We start from the raw sequence: 26576 nt of genomic DNA, 5'->3' as shown, positions 1-26576 counted from the left end.
ACGTTTTCCACCAGATCTGTTCTGCCTCAGTTTTGCCTTCTGTCCCTGCAGCAGGCCACTGCAAGAGCTACAGATAGGAAAACTTGGTGGCAGAAAGTGTGATGTCATACTTGCGCAGATTACAAATTCCAAATCGTAGTGACTCCTGCTGCCAGCGAACTTGGTGATAAAATCAGCATTTTTAGTACTTTCCAAATCATATTCATCACCCACTGCTACACAAAAAGGGTGGAAAACAGCAAGATACTAAAGGTCATCTTAAATTATGTATCAATTATTACCTAATTGTTGCAAGTGTGTATAAATTGCCATTTGGCTTTGACTTAGTCATATCCGTATGCAATTATAGCAATTGCTGTGCATGTGATCAAATGACTCCAAAAATCTTGTTGGTCGTACTTTTTTCAGGTAATAAAAGTGAGATACTCAAGCAAATGTGTTAAGCAGGAAGCTGGCAGGGAAGATGGATGCACAGTAGTAGGTTATTAGGAGTTAGAAGGATCATGTTGAAGATGAGAATGAAAAGTGTATTTACGTGTTAAAAGGCTGAGCTGGCATGAATGATTTCCTCACTGACAACAGCTACTTTGGGTGGAGTTCATAGGAAACCTTTTCCTCAGTGTGTCCTTTTTTGAGAATCACATGAATGCTTCACAGCACAGTACTAGTGGAGCTGCTTGAAATATTTCTGAATGAAATGGCATGCGTAAGAAGCAGTTTTTGAAAAGCTGGCGTGTGTATCATCTGCAGCAAAATCCTTGCAGATAATATTTTGTTTGTATTTAACGATGTTAGCCCATAAGCTCAGACCCAGAAACCAAAATGGCCGTGCAAAACTGGAGCAATGTATTGCAACCAAGAATAGCGTGTAGCACCTGACTCAGTGCCCAAAGAGAATAAGAAGCCTCCTGTGCTTCATAAGCAAAAAATAGTATTTCCTTTTTGGCTGAAAGCCACAAATAGGAATACATTCATTTTTTTCTGAATGTCGGAGGCACCACTGCTTTCCACAAGTAGGAGAGCTCTGAATTATCACGCGACTTCTTAACGCCTTGCTAAAGCGCATCTAGGCTGCGGGTCAGCATCAGCGTGAGCCGTAAAGGCGCCACGACTCTACGAGCTTACCGGGGGCGCCCTGCCCGCTCGACCTGCCCGGCAGGAACCCGCACAGCGTGCCGGCAGGACGGCAGGCAGCACACGGGACCCCGCGCCAGCTGCGCGACTCGGGGTAGCCGAGAGCGCTGTCGGCGCCGGGGGCGGCGCGGAGCGGTCGGTCGATCAGCATATGTAAATAAGCCGCATCCTGGCGCCCAATCAGGAAATACGGAGAAGGGAGCGCGATGGCCCATTGGCGGGCAGCCCATGGCGAGATGGCGTGTTCCCCGCTCCTGATCGAGACTCGAGCTGTACGGCGTTCGACGGGCGGTTGCCCCGGCGACGCAGGGAGTGACGCGACGCACGGTGGGCGTGCCAGGCCCTCGCCATTGGCTGCGCGATCGGGCGATGGCGGCGGTTGGCGTGTCGTGCCCCGGGTGTCCTTGCTCGGAGAGGAGCAGCCGGCTCAGTCCGCAGCGCGGCGGAAAGGAGGAGGGTCTTGCCTGTGTGCGGCGGAGCAGCGCCGGGGCGGTGAGCGGGGGCCGGCGGGGCAGCGGAGGGCAGGAGGGCCGCGTTTCGGTCAGGCGCGGTGCGGGCAGCCCGCCGTTGCGACACTGGTCCTCTGTGGCCGGGGGACGGGTTGCAGCTCTGGGCCCCGAGGGGCTCCTCGGAGATCGGCCGGATAACGGCGACGCGGAGGAGGTTACCGTCGCTATCGCCCCAACTAGGAAGCGGAGGCCGCCCCGCGTCCCGGCCCGCCTTACCGGCCGCCCTGGGTGGCGGGCGGGGGGGGGTCAGAATCGCTGTCCCGGTACCTTCTTGACGTCGGAGGGCGCGGCCCCACGGGGTGGACCGCGGAAGGCCATCCGCCGCACCTGCCGTCCGCAACGCGTTGCGGCCCTGGCCGCGCTGCCGTTGCGCGAGGCTCGCCAGCTCCGCCCGGCAGCGCGCAGTGCCTCTGCGGCTGCAGGGGAAACTCGGCCTTCCCCGTGCCGGCTTCCAGCGGGCTGCGGGGCGGCCCAGCCTAGGTCAGGCTGGAGGGCTGTGCCCCCTGCCTTTCGCGTGGGGTTTGAGGGGCTACGGTGATGGGCCTGCATGAGGGCGGTTTCCTTTTTAAAAACGCTACCTGGCAGTTTGTCAGGGTCTGTGTGGTGTCATGTGCTTTTCAGGTGAGCTCTGAACAGGTTTTTGCTCAGCTATTTTTGCCACTCGGTTTCTTTATAATTCTGTAGCTATTGCTGAGTCAGCCAACAAGAGATGGGAAATTTGTGCTGATCTAATAGATGGTGTTGCAGATGATTGCTCTGAGGTTAGTGAGAGCTGTGTAACAAACCTTAGGTATTTAAGCAAATAATCATACAGTTACGTGGCAGGTTAATGCTCTAAATCATTACATACAACCAGTCTAGTTTGCTTTTTACACGGTGGTTAAGTTTTTGAAGGGGTTGCAGGGTTTTTTGTTTGTATTTTATTTTGATTTCTCAGAATGGATTGCTATACTTAATAGTCTTATGGCAATTTTTGATTGAAAACAAAGGCAAGCAGGAAACAGGATTTATAAAGCATCCCTTTTGAAACATCATTTTGAAATTTAACAAAAGTATATTAATGATAAACTTCAGCTTTATATTTGATGTTATGTCATGCTAATTTCAAGCTCTGAGTCAATGTAGCTCAAAATACAGATGTTTCAAAAAGAATTAGAAATACAAGCTGATCATATGCATTGAAATATTTTTTTTACAGCACTCAATAATGCAGAAGTAGTGTACGAAATCTTCATCAATATTTTCTAGAAATGTTAAGTGCATAGAAAAAACCCCATGCGTTTCAAGCAGGTTAAATAAACACCAAAGCTTTAAAGAATCCTTTTAGGTTAGGAGTTACTGTCCCTAAAGTTAATCCCAAGATCATCAGAGAGGCATCCTGTATTTCACAGCAGCAGTTAATTATAAAACATTGTCTAATAATAGATATTATGGATAATTATTTTCATAATAAAATTAATGCACTTCCCCTAATTAATTTATGTGAATCCATTTTACACTTAATAGTTTTGCTTAGAAATGTGGAAAATACTATCTGAAGTAAGGTTTGAAATCTGTCTAGCTCTGCTAACAATTTGTAATTGTCTAGATAATAATTCCAACTGCCAGAATTTAGTAGTTATATTCTTAGTTTTAGGACTGGTTGGACTCTATAGTCACGTATGTGGTGGGTTGACCCTGGCTGGAGGCCAGGTGCCCACCAGAGCCACTCTATCACCCCCCCTCCTTAACTAGACAGGGGAGAAAGAAGTATAAACAAAAAGCTTGTGGGTCGAGATTAAGGACAGGGAGAGATCACTCACTAATTGTCGTCATGAGCAAAACAGACTGAACTTAGAGAAAAATTCATCTAATTTATTACCAAGCAAAACAGAGTAGAGCAATGAGAAATAAAACCAAATCTTAAAACACCTCCCCCCACCCCTCCCATCTTCCTGGGTTCAACTTCACTCCCGGTTTCAACCTCCTCCCCCTTCAGCGGCACAGGGGGATGGGGAGTGGGGGTTACGGTCAGTTCATCACACGTTGTTTCTGCCGCTTCTTCCTCCTCAGGGGGAGGACTCCTCACATTCTTCCCCTGCTGCAGCGTGGGGTCCCTCCCACAGGAGACAGTCCTCCACCAACTTCTCCAACGTGAGTCCTTCCCACGGGCTACAGTCCTTCACGAACTGCTCCAGCCTGGGTCTCTCCCATGGGGTGCAGACCTTCAGGAACAGACTGTTCCAGCGTGGGTCCCCCACGGGGTCACAAGTCCTGCCAGCAAACCTGCTCCAGCCTGGGCTCTTCTCTCCATGGGGCCACAGGCCCTGCCAGGAGCTTGCTCCAACATGGGCTTCCCACAGGTCCACAGCCTCCTTCAGGTGCCTCCACCTGCTCCAGCGTGGGGTCCTCCAAGGGCTGCAGGTGGAATCTCTACACCCCCTCATCCTTCCTCCATGGGCTGCAGGGGGACAGCCTGCTTCACCATGGCCTTCACCACGGGCTGCAGGGGGATCTCTGCTCCAGTGCCTGGAGCACCTCCTGCCCCTCCTTCTGCACTGACCTGGGTGTCTGCAGAGTTTCTTACATCTTCTCACTCCTCCCTCTGGCTGCAAAAGCTCCCCCTAAGTTGTTTTTTCCCTTCTTAAATATGTTATCACAGAGGTGCTGATTGCCTTGGCCTTGGCCAGCGGCAGGTCCATCTTGGCTGGCATTGGCTCTGTCAGACACAGGGGAAGCTTCTAGCAGCTTCTCACAGAAGCCACCCCTGTAGCCCCCCACTACCAAAACCTTGCCATGCAAACCCAATACAACGTACTAAGTACTAATTCTGATTTTCCTGAAACAACGTGGTATTCAAAAGGATTCATATTTTCATAGGATGTTGTTATACCTCTTCTATTTTTTGTATTGTTTCACCAGTATTGGCACTAAGATATTGTTCTGTCTATGTCGTATTTTAGTTTTTCTAATTAAAATGTATGTTCCATTCTACTGAGGAAAAACTATACTACTACTTCGGAACAGTTTTGCAAGAACATAAATTTACAAAACAATATGTAGATTTTATTACACAGGTAAACCCAAAGGATAATGTTGAGTTTAAAAGGCATGGTTTTGCTGTATGGGTTTTTTGGTGTTTTGGTTTGGTTTTTTTTAAACTTTCTGTCAGGAAATGAAATAATTTGTTCATAAGGAAGGCAGTCTGTTCAATCATTTTCCCCATTTGGTTCCATAAGCCACGAATATCCTGCCAGACCTTCACTGTGGAAGGGTAAAGGAAAAATATATTGGTGCTGTTGGTGCTCATATGATTGAGATTGTCATTGGTAGGAAACCAAGGTGATTCTGGTATCTTCAGGAACACTAAGCAGATAGATTTGCTCTTTCTGTTATTTCCTCCATCGAATGACAGCTTCATTTTTAATGTCCAAGCAAAAGAAAGACTAGAAAGACTGTTTTCCCAGAAGCCTGATGGATGGATTGCTACTTTTAAGGCAATGTGAAGGGATTTTTATATCCAGTTTGAAGTAACAATGTGTAGAACCCTCAACTCTGCTATGGAAATTTTTACAGTACTAGGTTTGTACATGTAGACACTGAATTATAGATTGTGTCTGTTAGCCAAGCTACTATTTAAGCATCTTTTGAACTTTATGATATAGTTATATAGTTAACGTTCCTCACAGAGTTTCATAAGCTGTTGATTTTACACATTGAGAAAAGCAAAGTCCCAATACTAATGTATTCAGGAGAGAATTTTATGATATTTTGTTTCTATGCTATAAAACATAAGTAAACATCCTTGATGAACTTGTCTAAAGGTACCACACAGAGCAAATAGACTAGGATGTGGGTTTTGTGACTGAAGGACTTACAGAACATCCATGTTCTCAGTTATGTGAAGGAGAGGTGTGAGAGTTTCTGTTGAGAGTTTGTTATCTTTTGAAAGCAAAGGGGATGATGAAATGCATCAGTAACCTGGGAATTACTTATGGGTACAAGAGAACTGTCACAGAATACTGTATATGACAAGGACTCGTGCTTGAGTTGAAGAAGGAATGGTTTTGAATGTGATTAACTTGAATAACTGAAGAATATTGAACAGAAAGTAGAGAAGATACAGTCAGAGGAAGATAACATTGAAATTCCTGCTATTGAAATTGAGCATTACGAACAATGGATAGTTGGTAATTTATGTAGTTAAGATAATCAATATTTCTGATGGGAAGAGTGAGTAGAAAGAAGTAACAGAATTTAGTGAGTGCTTAAGTAGGTGGTAAAAACAAGAAGTTGGAGTCAAAGTGGTACCAAAACTGCGTGACAGGAAGTTACTAAGAGATGTTGTGACAGTGGTGGAGACTTGTTATTAGTAAGACCTTGAAGAAACAAGGGAGATGTGTATTTAAAAAAAAAAAAAAAGATTGAGATGGCAGGAGCAGATCATTTTAAATTTCAGATGATGAGAAAGAAATGTGTTTTATATGGAAGGTTGAAAGGTGAAGATTAGTTTCCTACTCATCTGGTTGTTAACTGGTTTAGGTTGTTGGTTTGTTTTGGGTTTTTTTTTTTTTTCCTGAGGGTGACTTGCAAAAATTTATAGAGCTGTATCTTTTTTCCCTGAATCTTGTACTTGCTTATATGAAATACTTCTTTGTTGCAGGTTCACTAAGTACAGAAAAACAGTCTTGACAATGTTGTCCAGACTTTTTCGAATGCATGGCCTTTTTGTAGCCTCTCATCCATGGGAAGTCATTGTGGGAACAGTGACCCTCACCATCTGTATGATGTCCATGAAGATGTTCACTGGGAATGATAAGATCTGTGGCTGGAATTATGAATGCCCCAAACTTGAAGAAGTAAGGATTTAAATTCATGTTATAGTACTTAGTGTTAATCAGTAGATCTAGGGTTTTCTGTAGAATACGATTGGGTTGTGATGTATTAGGAGGAAAGTAGCTATGCAGAAACTTCTTTATTGCTTTCTTTCCTCATTGTGAATACTAAAGATGTACGCAAGCAGTGATTTGCTACAGGTTTTCATTAAATCTAACTTTCAGTTGCACGGTATCTAGTGAACAAGGATTTTATACTAAGACTATTTGCAATATTTAATTTTTTTAGGACAGACTAACAGTGATACTTACTTTATTCTGAAACTTTGTTTTTAGTGCAGCTCCACAATGGATTTTTTTATTACTGAAACTTAACAACAAGTTACTACTTAATGTAAAAACTAACTAAATCGTTTTGTATTTCAAACAGGATGTTCTGAGCAGTGACATCATCATCCTGACAATCACACGCTGTATAGCAATCCTTTATATATATTTCCAGTTTCAGAACCTAAGACAACTTGGGTCAAAATACATTTTAGGTACTGTATCTGATTTTTGTATTTGCTGTATGCATTTTAACTGTTTTTTTTAATACGAATTGGTAACAAATATTAGAATTTTAATATGTCAGAACAGAGTTCTTTTAATTATTTGCTAAACAGCAGAATAAATATTCTCCATAGATCAAAGTGCATTTTTTTTTAAGAGAGATTGTGTAGGATTATATAAACACTGGAAATTTAATTCTTGAAATAATTTTTTTATTGTGTGAAACACTTAATATGGAGCTGTTTAATGAATGAGAATTAATGAATGAATGAGAAGATTTATGATTTATTTCTTAAAGTCTTACTTTGAATGTAGTGCAGATTTTAGATTTAAATATCTATGTAAAAATAGCATCTACTTTAGTTTGTATCTCAACTGCTGTTAATGCACTCTGAGAGATGACAATTGTAATTTATTTGCTTCAGGATTGATCTAAAGTTATAGTTTTTAATTTTACTTTTTTTTTCTTTCCAGTGTATATATATAAAAAATTCCAATTATCTTTTTTTTTTTTTTCTAAAGGTATTGCTGGCCTCTTCACAATCTTCTCAAGTTTTGTTTTTAGTACAGTGGTAATTCACTTCTTGGATAAAGAACTGACAGGTTTAAAGTAAGTAATGAAATGTTATTCTGGATTTTGTGCTTGAATTTTTTTTCCTGTACAATAAACCTGGAATTTTAACATATGCCTCTGTTTTTCAGTGAAGCTTTACCGTTCTTCCTGCTTCTGATTGATCTGTCAAGAGCAAGTGCATTGGCCAAATTTGCACTCAGTTCCAACTCACAGGTCAGGGGGGTTGAGGTTTTTCTTTCTTTAGTTTTGTTTTTTTGCAATGGAGCTTTTCAATTTAATTATCAAAGATGAACATATCCCCTGGCAGGAGGGTTTGAACTAGATGATGTTTAAGGTCCCTTCCAACCCAAACCATTTGATGATTCTACAAATAGTCCAGGTGGAGAGACATACAGGTGAATACTGTATTGGTGATATATAAAAAGGATCAGTTTTTATCCAGATTCTGTGCTCTCTTGTCTTCAATCCAGATCACTGTTCAAGTGAATAAAAACGCTGTAAAATTAGTGTGCATAATCTTATGTGAGCTAAGTATGTATGAGTACTTTATAGGTTCAGAACTTTATACCAGCAATGCTTATAGCTCTGTTAAGGAGGCTAGAGTTCCTAGACCAAAGTCTTCCCTAGAAGAGTTATTGATAGATAAAAGTCAGTTTCTGCAGCTCAGGAAGAATATATAAAGAAACATGTAATGTCACAGTGCTGATACTGGATAAAGTATATTTCTAGACAAAATCTTAGCAGAACAAACATAGCATATGTGTAGACAGAAAGATTCATGCTCTTATGCAATTAACAGAGCACAACAGGAAGGAGCAACAGGACATCTTTCTTGTCACGCATTGTAATATTTCCTTCCTAAAAAAATCATAGAATCATAGAATGGTTTGGGTTTGAAGGGACCTCAAAGATCATCTAGTTCCAACCCCCCTGCTGCGGGCAGGGACACCCTCCACTAGACCACATTGCCCAAAGCCTCATCCAACCTGGCCTTGAACACTTCCAGGGATGGGGCATCCACAGCTTCTCTGGGCAACCTGTTCCAGTGCCTCACCACCCTCACAGTAAAGAATTTCTTCCTGATACCTAATCTAAATCTACCCTCTTTTAGTTTAAATCCATTACCTCTTGTTCTATCACTACTTGCCCTTGTAAACACTCCCTCACCGTCTTTCCTGTAGGCCCCTTTTAGGTACTGGAAGGCTGCTATAAGGTCTCCCTGGAGCCTCCTCTTCTCCAGGCTGAAAAACCCCAACTCTCTCAGCCTGTCTTCATAGAGGAGGTGCTCCAGCCCTCTGATCATCTTCGTGGCCCTCCTCTGGACTCATTCCAACAGCTCCATGTCTCTCCTGTACTGGGGCCCCCAGAGCTGGATGCAGTACTCCAGGTGGGGTCTCACAAGAGTGGAGTAGAGGGGCAGGATCACCTCCCTCAACCTGCTGGTCACGCCTCTTTTGACGCAGCCCAGGACACAGTTGGCTTTCTGGGCTGCAAGCGCACACTGCTGGGTCATGTTGAGCCTCTCGCCCACCAACACCCCCAAGTCCTTCTCCTCAGGGCTGCTTTCAATCCATTCTCCGCCCAGCCTGTAGTTGTGCTTGGGATTGCCCTGACCCACGCGCAGAACCTTGCACTTGGCCTTGTTGAACTTCATGCGGTTCACATAGGCCCACCTCTCCAGCCTGTCAAGGTCCCTCTGGATGGCATCCCTTCCCTCCAGTGTGTCAATCACACCACACAGCTTGGTGTTGTCAGCAAACTTGCTGAGGGTGCACTCGATCCCACTGCCCATGTCGCCAGCAAAGATGTTAAACCGTGTCAGTCCCAGTGCCGACCCCTGAGGAACGCCACTCGTCACTGTTCTCCACTTGGATGTTGAGCCATTGACCGCAACTCTTTGGGTGCGGCCATCATGCCAATTCCTTATCCACTGAGTGGTCCATCTGTCGAATCCATGTCTTTCCAATTTAGAGACATAGATGTCATGCGGGATAGTGTCAAATCCTTTGCACAGTGCCTCAGATGGTCTCGAACCTGATCTTCTCCTTCGTTCTCCCAGTCCCTGCCTTTGCCTTCTCTGACCTGAGCAGCGTGGCTAGAGCCCTTGCTGATGAAGACAGAGGCAAAAAAGTCTTCTCCATATCCTTAGTAACCAGGTCTCCCATTTCCTTCTGGAGAAGTCCCACATTTTCTGTAGTCTTCCTTTTATCCCTGACATACCTGTAGAAGCTTTACTTGTTGCCCTTGATGTCCCTGGCCAGATTTAATTCTGTCGGGGCCTTTGCCTTCCTAACCTGATCCGTGGCTGCTTGGATACAGTTTCCCTGTATTCCTCCCAGGCTACCTGCCCTTGCTTCCACCCTCTGTAGGCTTCTTTCTGTGTTTGAGTTTGCCCGGGAGCTCCTTGTTCATCCATGCAGGCCTTCTGGAAGACTATAAAAGTATAATAACTTATGAGAAATAAAGCAATTAAAGAAAGTATTCTCTCTTAATAGTTCATTTTCAATGTATGTTTTATAAGGCCTTGTTACCATAGTACTACTCAATTTCCTAGTCACATACTAATCACGTTATGTGTACTCCTTTAATTTGATTTTTGTCTTTATGATAATGTACAGAAATTTTTCTTTTTAGGATGAAGTAAGAGAAAATATTTCACGTGGAATGGCAATTTTAGGCCCTACATTTACACTGGATGCACTTGTGGAGTGTCTTGTTATCGGTGTTGGTACTATGTCAGGTGAGTGATACAGTCTAAGGATCTACATCTTTCCCGTTATAAAAGACTATTTGAAAGATGTTGGGATATTGAGAGTTTCAAATAATAGGTGTTACACATGAGAGTGGAGTGACTTAATCTATTTATTTAACTATTAATTTAGCTTCATAATTAGCCTATACTACTAGTTTTCTGGAGATACAAATAATATGTACATGTTGAAGGAAAGTTTGACATACAGATAACAGCTTTCCTTGAGCATAGTGCAGTAGGAGTGGACTTCAGCTGCTTTTAGAAAATTAAGACCTTTGTGGTGGGTTGATCCTGCCTGGAGGCCAGGTGCCCCCCATAGCCACTCTGTCACTGCCCTCCTCAGCTGGACAGGGGAGAGAAAATATAACAGAAGGGTCGTGGGTCGAGATAAGGACAGGGAAAGATCACTCACCAATTACTGTCACAGGTAAAACAGACTCAGCTCTGGAAAATTAATTTAATTTATTACCAATAAAATCAGAATTGAGTAATGAGAAATAAAACCAAATCTTAAAACACCTCCCTTCACCCCTCCTTTCTCCCTGGGCTCAACTTCACTCCTGATTTCTCTCCCTCCTCCCCCCCGCCCAGCAGCACAGGGAGATGAGGAATGGGGGTTGTGGCCAGTTCATCACATGTTGTCTCTGCTGCTCCTTCCTTCTCAGGGGGAGAACTCTTCACACTCTGCCCCTGCTGCAGCATGGAGTCCCTCCCACAGGAGACAGTCCTCCACCAACTTCCCACGGACTGCAGTTCTTCACGAACTGCTCCAGTGTGGGTCCCCCACAGGGTCACAAGTCCTGCCAGCAAACCTGCTCCAGCATGGGCTCCTCTCTGCATGGATCCACAGGTCCTGCCAAGAGCTTGCTCCAGCATGGGCTTCCCATTGGGTCACAGCTTCCTTTGAGTACCTCCACCTGCTCTGGCATGGGGTCCTCCATGGGCTGCAGGTGGATATCTGCTCCACCATGGACCTCCATGGGCTGCAGGGGGACAGCCTGCCTCACCATGGTCTTCCCCAGGGGCTGCAGGGGAATCCCTGCTCCGGCACCTGGAGCACCTCCTGCCCCTCCTTCTGCACTGACCTGGGTGTCTGCAGAATCGTTCCTTTCACTTGTTCTCGCTACTCTCTCCCAGCTGCTCTTGTGCAGCAGTTTTTTACCCTTTTGTAAACACGTTACCTCAGAGGCACTACCACCATCACTGATGGGCTCGGCCTTGGCCAGCGGCAGGTCCATGTTGGAGCTGGCTGGCATTGGCTCTGTTGGACATGGCGGGAGCTTCTGGCAGCTTCTCGCAGAAGCCACCCTTGTAGCCCCCCTGTTACCAAAGCCTTGCCACACAAACCCAATGCAACCTATCATTCTCATCGTTCCTGTTAACATCTTAAAGTAGCTGCTAAAATTTTCTGTTGGGCATTCTTAAAAATAAGTTACACATTCAGTACCTGCACATCTTTTTCATATTCTTGCAAAAAACAAGTATTTCTAAAAATCACTCCGGGCAAGGAAAATTATTCTAGTTCAATTAAAAATAACCAATCTTTTACTGTTTTTCCCTACCCCATCTTTTGATCTTCATCAGTTCTGTGTACAGTAGCAATTGTCTTTCCATAAAAAGAGAACAGTTAAATGTAATAAGAAAAGGATTTTCATGTATAAATAACTAGTAAAATAAATGAAGGTTCCATAGTTAGGACTGACGTGTGTTTTTGTTTGCATGTTTGGTTTTGTCTGTCGGTTTTTATGTTTTGTTTTGTTTTTTAAACTATCTTGCATACCTTAAAGGCATCTTTCAAAGCACTTTACAAATTGTTGCGGACCTTTTCAGGGTATTGTGTATTAATAAGCTGTTTTCCTGTTTACATCTAGGAAGAAAACTGATTGTGCTGTAGCATATAGTTGATTTTTTTTTAATGATTTATACTCTTAGCTCTTTCATCTTTACTAAGGCAGTTCCATAATGCATGTGTGACATGGCTAATTGACTTTTTCTGGATACCAGGCTTGTGAAAGAGTAAGTGGAGTATATAGTGCTTCTTACTGCCTGAACACTTAATTGGCTATCTTTCAGAAGGGATTTCAATATATAATGTTGGCTAATTGTTCATCTTGGTGAACTGTAATTTTTTGTATTTATTTAGAATTATATTTTAAAAGTTTTCTGTAAATACCATAAATACAGATTGTGCTTAGAATAAGCTAATACACAATGACTAGGGCTTAACATGCTTCTTTCTCATTAATCTAGGCAGGTCGTCCTATAATCTGCAGTGTCAGTTTAATGGTTTCTTTCTCACTTCTGCAATGCTTCTTCAAGTATATAGAAAGTCCATTGCATATTCAAATGTAAAAAATGTCTTATTTTTTTTTATGTAGGTGTACGACAACTTGAAATTATGTGCTGCTTTGGCTGTATGTCTGTTCTTGCCAACTACTTTGTCTTCATGACCTTCTTTCCAGCTTGTGTGTCCTTGGTACTGGAGGTAAGACCAACTTCAAGATAACATCAAACTTTGTATTCAGACCCTGTGCTTCTTGTAGGCTGTACATTTCTTCACAGAGTTACACACCAGCACGTTTCCTTTCAAAGTGAAGAGAGGGAGTGCACAAAAAGACTTATGGTGGCTTAGCTGATAACAGTAACTTGTTAATGCCACTGCAAATGAGTCACACTCAATAGTATGAATTCTGATCTAAAGCAGAGTAAATGAATTAAATTGTAAATTATTGGCTCTCCAGGGTTTTTCACTATGTTTAATTCTAACGTAGGTTAAACAGTAGACTGTAGGATAACTTTTTTGGTGGTAATTTCTTAATGATCAAAATACAATGTTGAAGTTCACTTGTTTGTTCTTCTAATATGCACTAAATAAGACCTATTTGTAAATTTTGTTACTTTTCCAGCTTTCTCGAGAGAGTCGTGAAGGGCGCCCGATATGGCAACTTAGCCATTTTGCTCGTGTTCTGGAAGAAGAAGAAAATAAACCAAATCCTGTAACACAAAGGGTCAAAATGATTATGGTTTGTGGCTCTTTTTCACATGTGGTTATGCAGTCTATAAGATGTCCTGCTCCAATGAATAAAGCTTTTGTTTTCTATAGACTTGTATTGTGCATCCCGTTAGTCTAGTTTACCATGGTGATTTTTAATAACGTCCCCTGTATCTACACCTAAAGTCTTCCTGCATATGCATTTCTGTGCCAAACACTCAGGGCTTTTTCATGTGTACTAATTTCCTCCCTCTTACCTCTACAGTACCCTCAGCTTCCTTTGCTCATTACTTGAGCAAGAGGATGGATGTGGTGGGACAGGTTCAAAGCTATGAGTGTTACGATAGGCCAAAAAGGGTGTTGATGAGAGGTTGTGGAAAATCAGCCCTTAGTTTTAGACTTTTGAGGCATGGGAAACAAAAAGAAGCCCAGAAAACCAAACAAACAAAAGAAGAAGAAAATGTTTAATCTTAGTAGGTTACATAGCTAATCATTGAAAAATGAATACTTGTTATGTTGCTTTGTGTTTTTAATACAGTCGCTGGGTTTGGTACTTGTTCATGCCCACAGTCGTTGGATAGCGGAACCAGCTGCTCAAAACAGTACTGTAGAAAATTCAGTGGGATTGGATGAGAACGCACCGAAAAGAATTGAACCTAATGTTTCATTATGGCAGTTCTACCTTTCTCGGTAGGTGACTTCACAGGAGAGAAGTGTGTTTCCTTGATTGGGGTGTATTCTGCAGTCCTGCCAAGCTATGGTCCTAGGGTACAACACTTGTAAACTTGAGATCTGACCAGCGTAGGATTTCTTGGAACCAGAGATGACATTTCAAGAAATATTTCAATATTATGCCATTTGTCCAATCTCCTTGAAGTAAGCAAGAACGTGAGAAGCCAGCTGTCCTGCATGCATCAAAACACTACCTTTTGCCACTAGCTCTGACACGTTTCAGAGCACACTGGAAAATAAATTTTCTGACTGCACTAGAGTAATTATTTATGCAGAGCTTCTGACCATTCACACCCAAGTGCAAAAACGTGCAAAAGCCATGTCACTATTGTTTATTCCTTCAGCTCAACTGAAGTTAACAGCACTTCTGAAAAAGCACTTTAAAGTTAGCACTTTACTTCTGAAAACTCAGAACTGTCTGGTTTAGGGTTTTTTTCCTCCCTCTTAGTGGTTCAGCTTGCATCATAGTAGTCATTATTGGTAGAGGATGATAATTGAAACTTTCTATTTTATTGTTGGGAGATAGGTGTTAAATAATTTGATGTAGCTGTTACTGAATATTTTACAGTCATTTCTCTTACTGGGACTGCTTTTTATGTAAGATTTAGTAAATATTTAATGACATCTGATAATTCTGATGCTATTAATAATATAAAGGAGGATTTCTCTACCCTAACCTAGCATACTTGAGTGTCCTGGTAGAAAATGTCTTTTGAATGGAATTTCTGTAACTGTATAAATTATGATGAAACCTTTTCTAAAGCAAAGAGATGGCAGAATGCTGTTATAAACAACAAATTGTATATACAACTTGTTTACTTTTTGATTTTTCTGTTTTAGAATGGCCAGTATGGATATTGAACAAGTAATCACTCTTGGATTAGCCCTTCTCCTTGCTGTCAAGTACATTTTCTTTGAGCAAGCAGAGACTGAATCCACGCTGTCCCTTAAGAATCCCATAACATCTCCAGTGATGGTCCAGAAAAAGGTGCCTGAGAATTGTTGCAGGAAGCAGTCTGGACTTCTGAAAAACAATCAGAAATCTAACACAGTAGAAGAAGCTTTAGTTCCCAAAGGTGGAAATGGTAATTTTTAGCATTTTAAAGTCTGAACCTATTCCTGAATATTTGTAACAAATAGTGACATCTGTGTTAGCATGTTGGTTTTGGAATGAAAACTTTTGTTTTGTAAACCAAAGTTCATTTCAATTGTCTTTATGCAGCTGAAGTCATAAAACCTGTATTAGCAGAGCCATCAATCAAGGCTACGTTTGTGGTTGGCAGTTGCAACCCTGTGGAAACGTCTTCATTTCTTAATGGAAGAGAGGAAGAAATTGAGTTACCTGAAGAACCACGTTCTATTGAGGAATGTGTTCGTATACTTGGAAATGCAGAGGTATGGAAAAATAACTTCCTTTTTTAACCTCTACTGCAACATCTGATTTAAGAATTTTTACAGTTCATTTCCCAGCTCTTAAATGTTTCTATTGATTGTAATGTCATTCTTCAGAAAATTATATGGCTTTAATAACTTGGGTGTGGGGTCATGACTGAAACAAAACCTTTTCGTAAGTCACTTCTCCTCCAGACAGTCGGGGTAGGAGGGGAGTGGGAAGCAGCTTCATCATTCATGACATACCAAGTCATTGAAGCTTCATCATGTACATGTATAAGGGCATCTGAGTAAAAAGTTTTTGATCGTATCCTGGCCTACTATAAAACCTGACACTGGCAGTTGGTTTCCTTAGATGTACTCTGATAAAGTCAAAGTTGTTGCCCTTTTCATTTGGAAACATTAAAAAGGCTTTTCACCAAGAGAATCTGTACTTTCTCTCCCACCCTTTACATTTCCAGAAAGGAGCAAAATTTCTTACTGATGCTGAGGTTATCAGCTTAGTTAATGCTAAGCATATTCCTGCATACAAACTGGAAACCCTGATGGAAACTCAGGAGCGAGGTGTGTCCATTCGCAGGCAGATGTTATCTAAGAAACTCCCTGAACCTTCATCTTTGCAATATCTTCCTTATAGGAATTATAATTATTCTTTGGTAAGTAAAAGGCAGACAAGCAAAAATCACTGTAAAACCATTTTCCAAATACATGAAGTACATGCTCGAAGTGTGGTATATGAATTAACAATGACCTTGGTCAAAACTGATGTAGAAGGCAAAAAAAAAAAAAAAAAAAGCAAACATAAGGCACTACCTTTTATTCCTCTTGACGTTTTTAAACCTAGGGAGGTAAGTTTTGTAGCTTACCCCAAAAATACTTCCTACCAAAGTATGCAGCTACCTTATCTCAGAAATGCAGGATTCTACTAATACTGAGCCTGACTTTAGCTGAATGATAATATTACCTTGAGCTCAAGTTAAAATGGAAGCTTATTTAAAATTCATTTAACAGTATTAGGTTTTTTTAATAGTGTTTAAGACTTAGTAAGATTCAATATGTCTGCCAAACTTACAGAATCATAGAATCTTAGAATGGTTTGGAGTGGAAGGGACCTCAAAGATCATCTAGTTCCAACCCCCCTGCTGCGGGCAGGGACACCCTCCACTAGACCACATTGCCCAAAGCCCCATCCAACCTGGTCTTAAACACTTCCAGGGAGGGGGCCCCAACAACCTCTCTGGGCAACCTGTTCCAGTGCCTCACCACCCTCACAGCAAAGAATTTCTTTCTAACATCTAATCTAAATCGACCCTCCTTCAGCTTAACCCCATTACCCCTTGTCCTGTCACTACACTCCCTGATAAACAGTCCCCCACCAGCTTTCCTGTAGGCACCTTCAGGTACTGGTAAGCCACAATTAGATCTCCCTGGAGCCTTCTCTTCTCCAGGCTGAACAAGCCCAACTCCCTCAGCCTGTCCTCATGGGAGAGCTGCTCCAGCCCTCTGATCAACTTTGTGGCCCTCCTCTGGACTCGCTCCAGCAGCTCAATGTCTCTCTTGTACTGGCGTCCCCAGAGCTGGACGCAGTACTCCAGGTGGGGTCTCACACAAGAACTTGAACAGTATTAGGTGTCAATGGCTGTAGCTGTTAACTTTCTGAGGTGGGAGTTGGTTGCTTTATAGTTAGGGTTGTGGGGTTTTTGCTAAGATACCTTGTTGTAGTCACAGGCACAGTATATAACGTGCTGTACCATACCACTGTGGTGTAACCTTAATGATACCTTTGTATTATTTTTGTAAGGTTATGGGAGCTTGCTGTGAAAATGTGATTGGATATATGCCTATTCCTGTAGGCGTAGCAGGACCACTGTTTTTGGATAACAAAGAGTTTCAGGTGCCAATGGCAACAACAGAAGGATGTCTTGTAGCAAGCACAAACAGAGGATGTAGAGCAATATGTGTAAGTATTGTTTGACTAGCTTGAAAAACTTTGAATATTATTAAACACATTTGGGGTAATATAAGGCATGTTTTTGACTTCCTAAAAACTAAAATTCACTTTCAGTATCTTTCTTTGTTTCCTTTCTGCTTTGATTTTCAGCTTGGTGGAGGAGCAAGTAGCCGCATTCTGGCAGATGGGATGACTCGAGGCCCTGTTGTAAGGCTGCCCACTGCTTGCCAGGCTGCAGAAGTTAAAGTGTGGCTTGAAAGCCCTGAAGGCTTTAAGATAATGAAGGAAGCTTTTGACAGCACAAGTAGGTTAGTACGATGGCTATTTCAGCCTTATTTCCTGACGTAAGACTTCTATGGATGGTAGAAAGCTCCTAATTGGCTTTTTTTTTTGCATACTTCAGGAAATTACATATTCATTTTGACTATCCCATGTAGTGTGAATGTAAGAGAACAAAAGTCTTTCTGGCTATGTACCAAGGCTAGTAATACGCATTTTCCAATGATAAGTGGTAAACAAGTGTATCTTAGCAACAAATACATTTGCATTGTGTAACACTTAATATATTATTTATTTTGTCTAAGCATTTAAACATAAAAGCTTATTTGGCTTTTTAGTAGTTACTATGCAAAAAAGAATTCCACGTTTGGAATCTGGCCTTTCAGATTATATTACTAATGTTAATAATTCATTTGTGAGGTTCCAGAAAATACAGGATAAACTAATGCTAGAACTGAAATGCTAAAAAATGCAGAACAGTATTAAGAGTAAGTTTATTTCAAGTCCTAGAATGGGTTTTTGGTTTTTTCCTAAGACTTATGATTACCTGCTTTCTTTAGGAAGATTCAGAGGGAGATTTCCGTATCAGGTTTTTTTCTTACCAATCTTAAAAGTGTGAGTCAAGGATATATGTGTATTTCAGCAGAATCAACTCATGCTACTGGTTAAATGCAGTATTTCCTGGTTTTTGTTTGACTCGTGGAGCTCACACTGTTATTGAAGATAGCATGGGTTTTACCTTGCTGGAAAACTGACATAAGAATTTCCAAAGGCCTCATTTTTAGTTTATACCGGGTAGTGAGGTGTTTTAAGGAATACACACGAATTAAATTTATATTAGCACTTCAGGATATTTTATGTCATGAAGTCCAGGGATAGAAAACATAAAAAGGTGGTGAACACTTTTACAGTGAACATTTTAGAGGTATTTACTTGAAACTACTATGTGCATGGTAGCTGAAGGTTTTTTCCTGCACTGAAGGAGGTAGAACACAGTGTAGTTAACAGCGCTATCTGCAATGATTTCCTGTCATTTTGCCACTTAAAACTAATTCAATCTTTTCCCTTGAGGATTGTAAGTAATAGTTAAATTTTCTTGCAGGTTTGCCCGCCTACAAAAACTTCTCATCAGTTTGGCTGGTCGTAACCTTTATATCCGTTTTCAGTCTGGAACAGGGGATGCAATGGGAATGAACATGATTTCAAAAGTAAGTACAAGTTCTCTTAAGTGTATTTATTTTTAAAATAAATAAATTATAGCCTACCGATGATGCGAAGACAGAAAGATAAGACATAGCGCTGTTTGCAGGGCTATAAAATAATGAAAGTGTTTGACTTTGTCAAGTGTAAACAAGAATAGGATGAGAATGATGAAAGAAAAAAGTAAGTTTGTATTTTAATTTTTTTTGTTACTTGAAGAAAGTATTCCTGATAATATGGAAGTTAAGCTGGTTGCTCTGTTGCTTTGGGCCAAAGATTTTTATCCAGCAGTAATTAATCTGTTACCATATTTATCACTTCTTTGTAAATAAGGGATTAGGAATCTGGTGAATGGCAGCAGAGGGCTGTTCTCTTGTTTTGTTTGTTTGGTTTTGTTTTTATGCAAACATGTGAAAGAACCTAAGACATGACCTGTGGATTGGAGGGATGCCTTGTGGTGTTGGAGATTAATACTGATTGCCTATTCTAGATAAAATTGAAATCTATCGAAAGCATTACATAAACAGGTCTGGTCACAGAAAGGTACGAAATATAGCAGACCTTTTGTCTGATTTCCTAGTGTGGAGAAGCTCTTTCCGCTACATCTAAAATGAATTCACTTCATGCCTGTAGTGTTTGACTTGGTTCATGTTGTATCATCAGTCTGGTAAGCGTACGCCCATTGACCTAGAACGTATCCAGAGAGTCCATATGTACTAGGAAGAACCAATTATTGCCCATATAATTCCCAAAGTGGTTAGAAAAAAGATAGTGATAATTGGGTTGGTTTTTTTTTTCCCTGTTCCAGGTTCCTTCCTGAAATAATATTTCTTTCTTCAGCTGTAACTGATGATCTGATTAAACTTAATCTAATCTTGCTGTTCCACTGTCCTTGAGTAGCTTGCTTTGCAACCATAATACATACACTAGCCCTAGATCTGTTTCTCTTCGAACAGGGTACTGAAAAAGCTCTGGCAAGGTTGAATGAAGAGTTTCCTCATCTCCAGGTTATAGCTATTAGTGGTAACTATTGTACAGACAAAAAACCTGCTGCAATAAACTGGATAGAAGGAAGAGGGAAGTCTGTTGTCTGTGAAGCAGTGATTCCAGCCAAGGTTGTTAGAGAAGTAAGTGCTTTCTTTTACTTGTTTATAAAAATGCATACATTTTACAAAACTGATACCTATCTTAATCATAAATATTAGCTGTAAGCTGTTTGCCAGGTAAGGATAATTCCTACACACATTTTCAGATACTGCTGTAGGATAAGCCGTTTTTCCTGAGACAGTATGCATTTTTTCCCTTCATTGCTCTTCTGACATAATGCGCATATATTTAATGATGCATATCTAGTTGAAGGCATTAGGATTTTCACTTCTTACGTTTGAAAAATTATGCCACAGTTTAACAAATTTTATACATGGGGTTTTGCATGTCATTAAACCCACTTATTTTGATAATTTCACTCATTTGTGACCTGACATTCTCTTCAGAGTTTGTATGCTCCTACTACAGTGAAAACAGATAATCAGGTGCTTGACTTAATTCCAAAGCTGCCTCAGCATCTTGCATGATGAAGGGTAACCTTTATAACCAGTGCTAGTCCTAGCCCCTGGCAAACTTGTCCTCCCTCACAAAAGCTGTCTTAGATTTTCTTCCACCCAAGCTCGGAAGACTGGCTCTGCATGTCAGACCAAATCCATTGCCTGTTACCTGGTTGCCACACTTGCCATGAGATACAATACCCAGGGAGCAGTTTACTACACTGTTCTCAGCATAGTCTTCCATCAGCTTGTTCAAGATTGTCTGAATTGGTGCTTTCATATTTGATGGACTTTTTTTGGTTTGTTTTCCCCCAGGAGTTTGTCCAGTCCCTTTTGTGAAACTATGTAAACTTTTAGCCCTAGTATTCCAGGCAGAGTTCCACAGTGCAGCTACACCTTGTGTGAGAACTACCTCCTTGTTGTTGATTTCATTGATGATGCCCCAGTTTTGTATTGGAAGAGATACTTAAAACTTTTACTCCATTCTGCTGCTCAAGATTTTATAGCTGACACAGCCCTTCCACCTTCCCAGCTATTCTCATTTTCAGACTGAAAAGTACCAGTTTCTTTCTGAGGAATGAGTAAAAAGACTGTTCTAGCATGTCTTTGAACATCCTTATCTCTAGATCTTTTTGAGTTCTAAGATTTCTAAAATTCTGTATACAGAGTTGGACACAGTATTCAAAGTGTGTGTGCAGGCTGGATTTATACATTGACATAATTTATGTCTTGAGTTTGTTTCCTGATAGCTTCCTAATTTTCAAATTGTTTGCATTTTTACAGCTGATTCAGTGGCAATATCTATTATAACCGCAAGATGTCATTCCAGTGTAGTAATGGGGAGCCAATCCTTTGGTAATAGGCAAGGATAGTTTTTATGTAAATTTGTGATGTTTTTCCTGAGCCACGTCATCACTACATTGGCTTACACTGAACTCTAATACATAAAGTTTAAAATTTTTGCCAGTGTTGCAGACTTTGTGCAGGTCTCTGTCATCAGTTGCTGTTCCTACTACACTGGAAAAGCTTGGATTATGAATATCTGAATTATGCTCACAGCACTATCTTTTTTTTATTCTCTTTGATCATTTTTAAATTCGGTGTAAATCTCTTACCTGAAGGTTTCAGAATACAGTCAGTATAGTATAATTACGCCACCTAATTTGATATTTCTGTGAACAGTGTTTATTTACTAATGTAGCACAGTGGTTTGTGTTTGAACTCTTCAGATTAGCTCCATGTTCTTAGGCAGAGCAAAACTGGGGAGGGTTTAGTGTCTGGAGCAACACGGGAGGAATGTTGCTATCCCGTCAAAGTGAATTAATGGGATATTTCATAAATTGCTACTCCTGCCTAAGGAATGGTGTAGTAAAAGTGTATCACTTTGTCTAGGTATTGAAGACAACTACAGAAGATCTAGTTGAAGTCAATATAAACAAAAATTTGGTGGGTTCTGCGATGGCTGGTAGCATAGGTGGCTACAACGCACATGCGGCAAACATTGTGACAGCTATCTACATTGCCTGTGGTCAGGTAGGTTTGCTTTACACCAGTTCAGGCTTTCTTTAGTTCAGTAATTCTTAACCAAACACTTAGTTGAGTGTTTTGATTTTGTTTTGCTTCTCCTTCCTGATCTGAAGGATGCAGCGCAGAATGTAGGCAGCTCTAATTGCATCACTTTGATGGAGCGAACTGGTTCCACCAACGAAGACCTGTACATCAGCTGCACAATGCCTTCTATAGAAATAGGAACTGTTGGCGGAGGCACCAACTTGCTCCCACAGCAGGCCTGTTTGCAGGTATAAATTAGAGAGTTTAAAGCAACTTAGCTTCTTAAATCAAACCTCGCTTTCATGTTTTGTATATTGTGTCCGAGTAATGTTGTGGGAATGGGGCCTCTTGAAATTTGGTGGATTTGACATGAAAATTTTAGAATGAGCTAATGAATTGGTTTCATGTGTCTAGTTTCTAAAGCTTAAGATATTTAATATTAAAGAGACTTAAAGCTAGTTGATCAGATATAATTTGGAAAAACTTACTTTAATACTAAATTTAGCCTAAATTTACTTAGATATCGTACCATAATATTGCACATCTTTCTCCCCAGATGTTGGGGGTTCAAGGTGCGAGCCGAGATAACCCTGGTGAAAATGCCCGTCAGCTTGCTAAAATTGTTTGTGCTACAGTGATGGCAGGGGAATTATCACTAATGGCAGCTCTTGCAGCTGGGCATCTAGTCAAAAGCCACATGATCCACAACAGGTGAGAAATGGAAAAATTCTTGTCTTTCTCTGCTGTTTTGCCCTTTGCCCAAGTACACAAGATTCGATAATAATTACATGAATAATTGCAACATATAATAGCAGTATAACTTTTTAACTACATCTAATGTAGTTATCTTACTGTTTTTATTAGGTCAAAAATAAATCTACAAGATCTTCAAGGAACTTGCACTAAGAAGGTGGCTTGAATACTAAAATGGCTTTGAAATGAAGAATTGTTCTAGCAATTGACCACGTGCACGGGGGGGAAAAATATCTGTGAAGTGTAAAATGAAAATCACCTTCAACTCAATGATATCTATGTAAGACAAACTGAGCGATCAACAGACTTGTGTGAGACTACTTACGCCTTTGACCTTCTTCAGTGGTTAGAGATGACTTCGTGAAAGAAGTCCTGTCAGATGTCTTGAACATGGCTTTGGAATTCTTACTCTTATACATCATTTTCTAAAGGGTCAGTCTTATGGTTTTACAGGTTGAGATTATTTTGACTAGTTCTTGGTACCTACAAAGCTGGAAAGTGATGTAATGTACTTTGTATATTTAAAAAAGACACGTATGTAGTTGGTCTAAATTTGGCTTGAATGCACTGGTCCTTGCCATCTTTATTTTCAGGTTAGACGAGCATGCTTTTTAAAGTGGTAGCAAGCCTAATCACTTTCCATGAATTCCCAATTTTAATTTTGTTCACATGTAGAATTTAGGTCTTAGGCTGTAAGACAATTTTATTGAATCACATTAGTTTTATAGAAACCTATGTCTATATATAGTGCTTAATTGCTGCTGCTTCAGCTAAGCAGCATTCAATGTTTTAATTCCACAATTTAGGTTATTCCTTTATAGAAAACTTGTGACCTATAAAGTTTTGAACTGATAAATATACTCTGTACTGAAGTAGGGAAAAACAGTGTCTTCAACTGTTTTGTTAATCTTGTTCAGGTAGAAAAAAAATGGATTTTGAAAATGGTAACTCCAAAAACAGTTATGTGTCAGACAGGTTCGTAATTTAAGCAAATGCAGTCTCTCAAACTTTTTGTGATAGGAGTGCATTCAAACAACAGGCGTCAAGAACAGATGTTTACACTTCTTTTAAAAGATGTCTCTTAAGGTACAGTGTGTTTGTATATTCCTAATTACTATTTTATTTTTTTAAGTTTGACACTTGTTCCCCAGGAATAAGTGTGTATCCAGTGCTTAAGCTGAGATAAAATGAAGCCAGAAAAATCATGCTGTTCTTTAACACTAGGGGATTTTTATGTTTTAATTCCTTTTAAACTTTCTTTTTGAGGGGGGAGTATTTATTTTAAGAAGAAAATGTATCCTTTTTTTCAATGAAAAGTACTAATTAAGGGAATTCCGTGAAATTACATGTTACTGCAACAAGCAGGTTTTGTACTAAAATACTGTACTTGGACCAGTGAAGCAGTCTCAGGTGTTCTTAATGTAATACAAAAAAACCCAGATATATTCTGGTTTGGTTCACCTTTGGGAGTGTTGCTAAATGCATTGCCCTGCCTAGTTAATCACACGAGGAAAATTGATAATATGATTGATGATGGGATTGGTTATTTTTTTGTTTGGTTTGGGGTTTTTTGGGTTTTTTGGGGGGAGGAATTAGTGGATTGAACTGGGTTTCTTACAGGAATGCAGCAGCATTCCTAAAAGGGTGACTAGCAGAGGTGCTCTTCTAATGTGCAAATTTGATCTAAATAACAATGGGTGGTTTTGTAGTTCACGAACACATTAATATCATTGTAGTGAGCTCATAAAGCTAATGTGCAAGCATGAAGACATACTACATGCTAGATATGTTATGATAGCATGTAAATATCACAAATGTTTATCTTCCTGCAGTATTGTTCCTAATAGCTACCATTTTATTTAAGGAAAGTTGGAACTACTTTGTTTCTCTGTTCATCTGGTGATCTTATTTAAAGCGACACTGTTCTGGCAATAAATGGTGGTTCAGTGTTCATTTTGGTGGATTTAACTGACATTCTGTCTTGCAGAATTAACATTTTGTATTATTACTAAATTGTGTACATTTTGGTACAGAACTACTTTTTCAGTTTCAGTAAAACAATGGAAAACCTATTGGCTTAATTGTGGTATTTTACTTAGTGCCATACCTTAGTAGACAACACAAAATAAGAGGGTTAAGGAAAATATGACTGACATACAGTGCTAAGCATAGCAGGGCTATGATACCAGAACTTCTCAGCCTCGTTCACAGAGGCCTGTACCCATTTACTCTCCTCGAATCTGAGTTACCCAGTTTGCCCACGTGGAAGAACTAATTCACGGCAGCGTTAGTGATACCTTCTGCTGGGGTCTATTTGGGCATTTCTCCTGTGTTCCAGAAAACTTGAATTGTACTTGTGGCGGTTTCTCACATGTCCACTAAAACCAAAGTTTCAAAGGTGCTTTTTAATCTGTTAACTTGCTACCTGAATTTAAACACTGCTTTCACCAGGAAAATGTAATTTTATCAAAATACACAGTACTGTATATTCTTGCAAGACAGGTTAAGCTGGAAGAATAAAAGAACCCATCAGTACCATGTCAGGAACTACGTGAAATTTTTATCGGAGCTTTTTATATCATAGTACATGTTACCAGCAACGTGGTCAAGCTTTTAGTCAGTACCTCACTACAGATCCTGGAAACTTACCAAAAATTTCCCCCTCTCCCTCTCATTTCCTCACCTGTAGTCCAACTCCCAGGTTTGGTCTTGTCAATGTCCATCAGTCTATAATCGGACATACAATGCACTCTGCATTCTTTTTCAGTCTCCTCAGAACCACAGGTTTTATGCCAGAATCATTTAGGGTGCTGAAGGGCTGCTGTGTCCCTGCATACACACTGAAAATTTTGTGTAGCAGGATTGCTTCAGTACAAGAAACAGCCTTGCACCATGTTTTGAGTCCTTGGCAAAACCAAACCACCTGTCCATAAATCAAATTTCTAAAGTTGCTGCAACTGCAGTGCTATGCTGCCACAACTGTTAAGAGTTTTCCAAATATTTTAAAATCCTAGAAAAAATAAAACCAGTAAAAATAGTGTATTTGACTCAGGTAGCTAGTTTGCTTTTCTCTTTACCTAGATTATCTCCTTTCTTCCCTGTGTCCTGTATCTACTGCCGGTTACGCAGCAGTCCCCTCCCTGCTGTCTGACAAAGTTTTGGAAGCTCTGCAGCAGCAGCTGTCTCTAATTACACAACTGTTGTCCACTTTGATTTCTGTCAGCTGTAATATGACGTTAGCAGTGACACGTACCAAATCTTCCCGCAGGAGCGGCTTCTGCTCACGTGGTGCAGGGATGCAAACTGCATTCACGCCAAAGGTCGCTCTGATACCAGAAGCCTGCAGGGGATGGTGATGGGATGGGAGTGAGCCAGCAAGGGCCCCAGCACAGGTGTTGCTGAGCAGGCACAACAGCTCCCAGAAGAGAGTGCAGCCGAGAGCCCCGCTTGCTTTTGCATGGAAGCATTCGGGTATATCCAGGCTCCAGGCGTGTCTATACACAGCACTGCTTGGGTTAATTTTCATCCTCGGCGTGAGTCCTGCTGGTAAGGTGAGCGCAGCTCTGAGAAAAGCTGTGGTAGATGGTCTGCCTCCCACGCCTCTCAGCTGCCTTTTGTGCTGGACTGAGAGCTCTTACTACTCATGGTGCTTTTAAAATACATCATCATCTCCACTTCTTTTGGGACATAACTTTTACCATTTTTGAGGTTGTGTCCTCTTACCTCTCTCTCCCTTTGGCGTTGGTTAGGGAAGGTTTATGATGCTGCACGATGACACCTGCTGAAACAAGGAAATGATGGTTTGGGCTTCAGGTGGCGTCCCTGTTACAGCACCTGTCTCTGCTCC

At 40.9% G+C, this 26576-nt stretch overlaps 1 protein-coding gene across 4 annotated transcripts; it reads left to right on the top strand.

Annotated features, from left to right (window-relative positions):
* Positions 1-1496: 1496 nt before the first annotated feature.
* Positions 1497-24801, top strand: HMGCR (3-hydroxy-3-methylglutaryl-CoA reductase). Of its 4 annotated transcripts, none has more exons than XM_054811107.1 (20): positions 1497-1626; positions 6286-6481; positions 6888-6999; positions 7532-7619; positions 7712-7796; positions 10218-10323; positions 12714-12820; positions 13242-13358; positions 13866-14017; positions 14900-15144; positions 15282-15454; positions 15913-16107; positions 17253-17411; positions 17553-17710; positions 18784-18889; positions 19838-20008; positions 21818-21958; positions 22066-22224; positions 22533-22687; positions 22841-24801. In XM_054811107.1, exons 2-20 carry the CDS (start codon positions 6317-6319, stop codon positions 22893-22895), a joined length of 2649 nt encoding a protein of 882 aa, XP_054667082.1. In that variant the 5' UTR covers positions 1497-1626; positions 6286-6316; the 3' UTR covers positions 22896-24801. The 4 variants fall into 4 exon arrangements, with proteins under 4 accessions (XP_054667082.1, XP_054667083.1, XP_054667081.1 ...); XM_054811108.1 differs by having other exon boundaries at positions 1501-1591; XM_054811106.1 differs by lacking the exon at positions 1497-1626 and adding an exon at positions 1727-2264.
* The last annotated feature ends 1775 nt before the right edge of the window (positions 24802-26576 follow it).

This window comes from Grus americana, chromosome Z (genome assembly GCF_028858705.1).
Source record: "Grus americana isolate bGruAme1 chromosome Z, bGruAme1.mat, whole genome shotgun sequence".
Classification (NCBI taxonomy): domain Eukaryota; kingdom Metazoa; phylum Chordata; class Aves; order Gruiformes; family Gruidae; genus Grus; species Grus americana.
The sequence above is the reverse complement of the archived record's forward strand: the minus strand, read 5'-3'. Positions and strand labels throughout refer to the sequence as shown.